The sequence below is a fragment of the Apium graveolens genome, chromosome 2 (assembly GCF_009905375.1).
Source record: "Apium graveolens cultivar Ventura chromosome 2, ASM990537v1, whole genome shotgun sequence".
Lineage (NCBI taxonomy): Eukaryota > Viridiplantae > Streptophyta > Magnoliopsida > Apiales > Apiaceae > Apium > Apium graveolens.
The window spans coordinates 68,414,762-68,423,676 of NC_133648.1; the positions used below are offsets into that span (position 1 = coordinate 68,414,762).

An 8,915-nucleotide genomic window follows, 5' to 3' on the forward strand; every position below is an offset into this window, starting at 1 on the left:
AACACAGGTTTGGACTTTTCCTCGGTCATCTTAAAATTTGAACTACTAAAAGACTGCAGGTACATTTAGAATCTATGAAAAGTTCTACAGGAACTATTCTGACCATAAATTGTTCACAAAAGAGTTACAACACTTTGTACACGTATAGCATATTCTTTGTGAACTACTTGTTGACATACATATGGGACATGAATTAAGAATTAACTGAGACAAATAGATCCTAGATTTCCCATATTGGAACATGTCAATGTTATGATTCGGGAGTATATTGATATTTTCTATGCCGACTGAACAGCCGGCCATTTTATTGTGTACCAGGTTCTCCAGTTCTGAGATCCAGGCTGGGACCGAGATTTTGCAGGGGAACAAGCAGTTCGAGCTTCAAGAATTGTTCAAAGAAAGGACAAATGCATTTCATGTTGGTGTTTCAGGTGGACTAATCACAATCCCGCAAATCTAGGAAGCTTAACAACAGTCGAAACAGTTGATATGCAAACAAGTGTAAATTACATATGATTGTTGTAACCAAACATGAATTTATCAGTTCTACAAGTGGAGTTGATATCAGAATGCAATGTCTTTGGGTAGCTCTAGCAGCTAAATAGCACCTATACATCTTGATTCTTGAGTATAGTTCCCATCTATATTCCTTCAATATATGGAATTACAAATATCCTAGATGTTAAAAAATATTAATTTCAAGTTTCTGGATGTGAGTTCTGCAGAGAATAATTTTGCTTGAAAACCACAAAAATCAGGCTCTAAAAGTTAATAATCATATTTGAATAGCTGGACGCGAGCACTGTAAAAGACTAAGCTGATGCTTCAAGCTATAACATCAATTTTTTTTGTTAAATACAAGCTAACATCAAATTAGTAGGAACTAGTCAAAATATCACTCTCTGGTGCAGTACTGTACATGTAAACTCCTATGCCAGAAGGATATTAACTTCACAACATACTTGTGTCTTGTATTTCAGACTTCTGAACCATAATGAGGACATGCAACATGAGTCTTTCAGGTACCAAGAGATCTTCATCATAATTCATAAAATCTCAACTGACCAAGATCACATTGTCTTCTTGTTTCAAGTTGCATTGATCCAAATATATAAACTTCCATCTTAAGCTTCTCAATTTTTTCTGTATCTCCTGCTAGCAAATTACGACTTTTGTCATCTCTGTCTTAGTCATCATCAATTTTGCTAGCAAAATTATCAATTTTTATCATTAGATAACTCTTCCTTCCTCACTTTTCAACACACCAAAATTCATAGTTATCGTCATGTCTGGATGATGGTCCATCATTAATTTACCACACTTCAGAAGGCTCTCATACAAGGTATTCCTTCATTTAAAGTCTTTTACCCCCACCCCCAAAAAAAAGAATTTGCACCTTCATGTAACTGGATCTATCTACTTAAAATAACCCCGACTATCCAACCTTGTTGCATTTTTAATTTACCTTTTCTTTGATCAAATGTTGAATTAAATGTATTCTGTAGTTTTGGTGATCTGGTGTTTGATCAAATGTGTTCTTCAAGGTGATAAATGCTAATCATAAGCGGAAGGTCAATAACATAAAATGTACATTGCCCCCTGTCATCGCAGTTAATAGCAGTTGCTGCAATAATCAAGCTCCAGATCTCTGAGAATCTAACAGGAACAACATTTTTAAAAATTGCTAAAACTAGTAAATACAATTGGCGCTAAATGACATTATCGCCATAAAAGATCTGCAGGTTGTAATAATGAAAAAATAATCATGCTAAATGCTTTTATCAAGGTTTTTTTCTCTTTTTATCAGAGAGGTTAAACAGAATTAGATCTTCAATCAAAATGTGCATGATATACTAGTCAATGTGCCTGCCAACTGAATACTGAACTGAATGAAACACTGGTGTGATATATTTGGAACTTTGAAATCAACGACTTAAAAACAATTATGAGAGCTAATTATCCTAAAACTGGGATTAAGGAACTCTTTTTGGATATCTTTTCATAATTTGTCCCTATGGATTTATGAAATTGCATTCGCATTTATTTGGGGTCGTCCGAAAGTGAATCGGGGCTGAAACCAATGAAACTAGGTTTCTAAATAATTCTCGTAGGCAGTGGTACACGAGGTATGGATCAAAAATTGAGGCTTCCCATTTTTTGGATATCTTTTCATAATTTGTCCCTATGGATTTATGAAATTGCATTCGCATTTATTTGGGGTCGTCCGAAAGTGAATCGGGGCTGAAACGAATGAAACTAGGTTTCAAAATAATTCTCGTAGGCAGGGGTACACGAGGTATGGAGTCAAAATTGAGACGTCCCATTTTTTTGATATCTTTTCATAATTTATCCCTATGGATTTATGAAATTACATTCGCATTTATTTGGGGTCGTCCGAAATTGAATCGAAAATATAAACCTAGACATAATATAAACAAGGACACTTTATATATTCGATATGGATCGAAAATGAATTTAATATCGGAATAAAATGACACATTTTCAATTTTAGAAAAAAGAAGAAAGAAGAAACAGACCAAAACAATGAGCTGTACACATAGCTGATAGGTTGGGGCATTTGGGGGAGGAGAGCCAGTTGGTGTTCATTTAAATGATTCTACTACAGTCATATGCCTTCTGTCTTGTTTCAATCTGGAGATGTTCTATCCAACCCACGTACAACATAGTAGACATGATTTTCAAAATTTCAACAAATGGGATCCATGTAACAAATTTCAAAACCATGTCATATTTCTCTGCAGGAAGGCGTGTTCAATAGAACACATGCACTTGGGAATTACACAATAGCGGGATTGAAATCGAACACGTTGACCTTAAGAAATCTAGTTCAATATGAATTACAAGGCCTCACCATAACTTAATTCATAATTTTAGGGAGAGATGTTTATAGATTACTATTTTCATGTTATCCTTTTGATTTATGTTATAAATATGATATAAACACTTATGTATATGTTTACTTTGTGTAGTAGAAGACATGAATTTACAAATGCGTATAAAAATTAGGTATAATTTCATTTATGTGAAGGTAATATGCCGAATCCCAGCACCCGTGTCCAATTTTGGATCCATATTCACGTATCCTGATTTTTAAAAATTTAAGAGTTTGACACTTGGATCCACACCCGTAACCGACACCCACACCCAAGTCTGGATAACTTGGAATACAACAATAGAGTGGACTAAGTGACTATAGTAAATAACAAACGAAGTTCAAGTGAACAATGATAATGAGCACAAGAAGCACCTTCAATTTTTTATGAGAAATGATCAAACCGAGTGAGAGTGATCCTACTTATAAAAATTAGGTCGCGAGCTCTTTCTATAAATATAGCTGATCAATCCCCTCCCACAGCTCAATTGTTTTGGTAGATTTCATTTTTTTCAAAATTTTGACTCACATTTCTCTGTTCTTTTCTTTTTTTTGAAAAAGGACTTACATTTCTCTATTTCGGGATAAATTGATCCTCTGTGTCAAATTTCTGGTCCTTAACAATTTATCATACTTATAAAGTACAGTATGTTCAATTTTCCCTTGTCCTAAATTCCTAATACAAGATCCCCCTGTATTATACAGGGCATAAAATATACTGCATATTGTAAATCAATGACTCGCAACAATTACAAACCAAATATTGAATCCAGTATCATCTTAAATATAACTAGCAATTCACAAATAAACCACTAGTCCTACACCAAAAGCAAGTTCTTCACTTCTGCTTTCACCAAGAACACAAATATACTCAGTAATACTCCTAACCTATATACATATTAAGATATGCAAGGCAATTAGTTTCAACAAAAGAAAAAAAACGTATCAAACAGCATCTACCCTTGCATTTGCATAAACTTAGTGCTAAGCAAATCAGATGAATCTAATACTAGAAATCCAAGGTTTCCCATCTAAATAAAAGAAAACCAGCACCAAAGTCTCATCACCAAACTTTAAAGTTGTACTTCAGTAATACAAATTATTCGCCTGACTAATGAATCTTCAAACAACCAAGTTAGAAATTAATAAAAGTATTAAATGAATAAAGATTTAAAGATTTCAACATCGGCATAAAGTACAATTTCGGAATTTCCAACTTCTATCACCGACTTGTAAACAATAACGAGTCAAATATTGAATCAAGTATTATCATAAAACTGAAATTCTGTAATTGACACATACACCACCACCACCAACCCGTTCTTCCATCACCAAGCAAACACAAAAATACTCGATTACCTACAATACATATATATGAACCAATTCATTTAATCAAAACATAAAAAGCATCAAACAGTAACTGCATTTGCATTTTACCACAATCTAACAGCTGGATCCGCCCCAAATCCTCAACCACGAGTCGCAATAATCGGAGCAGCAGAAGCAGCAGCACTGTTGGCGGCACCGGAAATAAACGACAAGAATCCAGTATTACTTTGATCCTGCTCATCCAAAAACAAATCCTCCGGCTGCCTAAACGCACCGTGAGCACACACAATCGCCAATCCAATCATCAAAGCCGAGATCAAAATCGATCCAACACTGGTCAAAAACACCACAACGATCGTCGACAGAATCAAAATCCCTAGCGTCTCGCGTTCCGAGAAAGTCCGATTAAACACAACAAGCGGCTGATCAGACGGCCTAAACAGGTACAAAAACAGCCACGACGCCAACAAACCAAGCAGAGTGATGAGAGAGAACGGATTCGTCAAGAGAGAGAAAGCGAGAACGATCGCGATCACGGAGAGATAATTGACCTTGAAATACGTGTAGTTCTTACGGATCCGAGTCGTGGCGTCGGAGATCGAGTCCGGTTTAGAGAACGCCGACCGGTCAACGAGCTCCGACCACGGGCGACGAGCGGCGAGACCTGTACGGACGGTTTCAGTAATGTTGGAGATGAATGCTCGGAACGCCGGTGTGGTCGCCGGAGCTTGTGATTCGACGGCTGTGGTTTGGGGATTCGTGATTGGGAGAATTGCTGGTTGAGAAGACATGGTTGAAATTGAATATAGCTTTGATCTGTACGTATAATTGTCTGTATGTATAGGTCCTGCTGGTAAAGTTTGTTAAGATCTGAGAGATGGGGATATAGGGTTTTGAGTCGTAGACGTAGTGGTGTCAATTTATTATTTTTATTTTATTTTATTTTCTAATTTTCTTCTTGGTGCTTCGTCGGTGGATCTACAAAGTACAAGGTGATTTCTAGGTGCGTTCGTTTCGAGCCAATTAAATTGTGACACGTCATAACCTTTCTAATTCTCTTTTTTTTTTAATAGTTGTGTACTCTATAACTTCTGTAATTCTTGGTTTGTAAGTAATGTGATTGGACTGTTGACAAAACGCGTGACTTGTACGTAGGATCATAAATTATTTTTAGTTTTTTTGTAATTTATTTACTACTACATTTTAAATTCAAACGTATCTAAAGTTTAGTATGATTATAATTTTTATGTGATATATAATTACATTCATTTTTAACATTATAAATTAGTTTTACGTGAATGTATCCCGTGAATATAACAATCACGTGTATTCACTCGTATAATACATAGTTCAATATGTGTTAAATATTAAAAATTAAGATATTTACAAAATCACTCATAAGCAGTTATTATATATACTTGATCATATTTTAATATTACAATCATAAATTAATAATGAATAAATGATCAATTAAATAAAAAATATTTATTGAATAAATTGTATTCATATATATATATTCATATAAATATATTATTTGAAGTATTATTATTATTTATTCAAAATTAAATATGGCTTATACAACTTAATTTTTTTTATTAATATATTTAACGAGTTTATTCATTAAGCTTATAGTCCAAGTCGAGATCAGAAAAAATATTCATTCATTGATGTTACTCATTTATCAAGATTCTAATGTACCATGATATATTTACCTCAAAATTGTTGTGAAATTGGCCAGTTTGGTGTACAATTACGCGAAGATTTTAGAAAGTTTTTGTTTATAATTTGATAATCAAAGATTACATTTATTTTTGACGTAAAGCTAAGAATTTCATTACGAATTCAAATTATGATCAATACAATTGTAACTCGATAGGGACAGACCACCTATCAAAAATACGATCTGAATAAAGATACGATTCCCTAGCTAAGTGGTGGGCAACCATATTTGCAGACCGTTTCACGAAAAATAATGATGCTTTGGGGACTCGTCGAAAACCATGACGACAATCCTCTATAACCGAACCATAATACGACCTCATGGGGGTGTGACTTCTAATTGCCTATACCACAACAAGACAATCAGATTCTATCGTGATAGCTCCCCATTCTGCTCGATCACACCAACTTAGCGCCTCTTTGATGGTCATTGCCTCCGTCATTGCAGGAGAGACCAGATTCGATATAAACACAGACTTCGCTTTAATCAAACCTCCCTCGAAATCTCTAGCAACCAGACCAAAACCCACTCCACCTTGATCCTAAAAAACCGTTACGTCAACCGATATCTTGACTGTGTTTCATTGGGGCCTGACCCCTATTACTGCTCCATCTCCCTCAACTTGTGGCTGGAGAGGAACCATAAAAAATCTATTTTGGGCCATATTCCATTGTGCAAGATATTGTTTAGCTGCTGCAACAATTCTATTGACTGATGAAGTTTTTTTATTTCAGATCAGGTCATTACGAGCTCTCCAAATAGACCAGCACAAAGAAATCACTTCAGCTCGTTTCTTGAGGCTAACCGTGTTTAAAACAAATTCAAGCCAAGTTTTGAAGTCCTCAGATGCAACTTCCTGGGGCGTTAAAAGCAGAATCGACCAACACTGCTTTATAGCAGGACAAAAAACCAAACTATGTAACGTTGTCTCTGGTTCAGAATGACAAGCCAGACAAATATTTTCAACTGGCACCTTTTTAATTTGAAGTTGTGTTAAGGTTGGGAGGCAGCCTGAAAGGGCACGCCACACCAAGTTAAGCGCCTTCGGAAGAGCTTTAATGCTCCATAGACTCCTCCATATAGTGTCATTAGTATCTGCATTCCAACTTCCACCTTGCGCTTGTAGCCACTTATAAGCACTTTTAACCGAGTACACTCCAGACTCTTCAAGCCTCCACTATAAAACATCTCCATCCCATGAGTCATTAAGTTGAATTGTTAATACAGCTTCCCGATCTCTATCATTAAGCACATCTCCAATTACTTCAACATCCCATTCTTTCCTATCCATACAAAGTAAAGCCTCAACACTCTAATCCTGCAATGCTTGAGAATCAGATGTGATGTATGGATGATCCGTTAACAGAAGCCAGGGCTGATCTAAGATTTTAATACTCTTCTCATTCCCAACCCTCCATCTAACACCATCCAGCAACAGATTTTTTGCTTCCAATATAATCCACCAAATGAAACTGGGATTGTGTCCCAATTTAGCCTGCAGAAAATCAGAGGTAGCATAATATTTGGCTTTGTACAATCTCGCCACTAAAGTCGAAGGGTTAGTTATCAACCTCCAAGCTTGTTTTCCTAACATCGCAATATTAAAGTCCCTGAAATTCCTGAACCCCATACCTCCCGCACTCTTGTGTTTTTCCATACGAGTCCAACTCATCCAGTTTATTTTCGATTTCTGATTCGGGTTAGAGTTCCACCAGAACTTTGTCAATGCTTTTTCAATATCATTGTTAATCTTGTTAGGTAACAAGAAAACATTCATCGCATAAGCTGGAAGGGTTTGTGCTACAGATTTCACCAACAGTTCTTTACCAGATCTCGACATAACCTTACCATCCCAGGATCAAATTTTTTAGTGCACTTTGTCTTTCAAGAAACCAAGGACTGCATATTTATTCCGTCCCAGAATATTAGGAAGGCCGAGGTATGTACTGTGACCATCAGCTTCGGCCATTTACAGCACCTGACAAATCGATTGTCTGTTATACTGAATAACATTGGTGCTGAAAAACATAGACGACTTGCTCTTATTAAGTTGCTGCCCTGATGCTTGCTCATAGATTGTTAACACTTCCAAGACCCCCGATGCCTCATTAGTATCAGCTTGACAGAAAAGATACGAATCATCAGCAAAGAGCATATGCTTAATAGTTGGAGCTTTTCTGCAAATTTTAACACCATGAAGCCATTGTTTTGTCTCGTATCTTTTTAACAGTGAAGAAAGGCCCTCTGCACAGATGATGAACAGATAAGGAGATATTGGATCTCCTTGACGGATCCCTCGAGAGGGCTTGATAGGGCCAATTGCATGTTCTCCGTGCACAATTTGGTAAGAAACAGTAGACACACATTGTAGGACCAGATGCACCCACCATTGCAAAAAATCCATTCTCAACATAATCGCTTTTAGAAAATCCCATTCAATCCGGTCATATGCCTTACTCATGTCGAGTTTTAAGGCCATATACCCACTCTTTCATGTTTTCTTCCCTTTTAGATAGTGCATAACTTCAAAGGCTACCATGATATTGTCTGATATAAGTCTCCCTGGAACAAATGCAGAATGCGTATCAGAAATCACGTTATCTAACAGAGTTTTCATTCTGTTAGCCATTTCTTTTGTAATTACTTTCATAACCACATTGCACAAGGCTATAGGACGTAAGTCACCCATTCCTATTGGATTCCATTTTTCAGGATAAGAACTAAGTTCGTATCGTTCAGCCCCTCCAAAATTTCTCCAGTGTTGAAAAAATGCACTATTAACCTGTGAACATCAACCCCCACTATTTGCCAATATTTTTGAAAGAACGTCGGTGTCATACCATCCGGACCCGACGCTTTATCGGGATGCATTTGAAACAGTGCTTCCTTTACCTCTTCTTTCGATACCTCCATACCAAACTCCCTATTTTGATCTTGAGATATAGTCTGAGAAACACAGCTAATTACCTCATT

At 36.3% G+C, this 8,915-nt stretch overlaps 2 protein-coding genes across 2 annotated transcripts; both read right to left on the reverse strand.

The window, feature by feature from the left end:
• Window positions 1-4,145: 4,145 nt before the first annotated feature.
• LOC141707504 (PRA1 family protein B4) lies at window positions 4,146-5,154 on the reverse strand. Its single transcript, XM_074510698.1, has one exon. It carries the CDS (start codon window positions 5,011-5,013, stop codon window positions 4,363-4,365), a length of 651 nt encoding a protein of 216 aa, XP_074366799.1. The 5' UTR covers window positions 5,014-5,154; the 3' UTR covers window positions 4,146-4,362.
• A 2,100-nt stretch (window positions 5,155-7,254) lies between these two features.
• LOC141690507 (putative mitochondrial protein AtMg00310) lies at window positions 7,255-7,782 on the reverse strand. The gene has a single exon (XM_074495303.1). The coding sequence runs from the start codon at window positions 7,780-7,782 to the stop codon at window positions 7,255-7,257; it is 528 nt and encodes a 175-aa protein (XP_074351404.1).
• Between the last annotated feature and the right edge of the window lie 1,133 nt (window positions 7,783-8,915).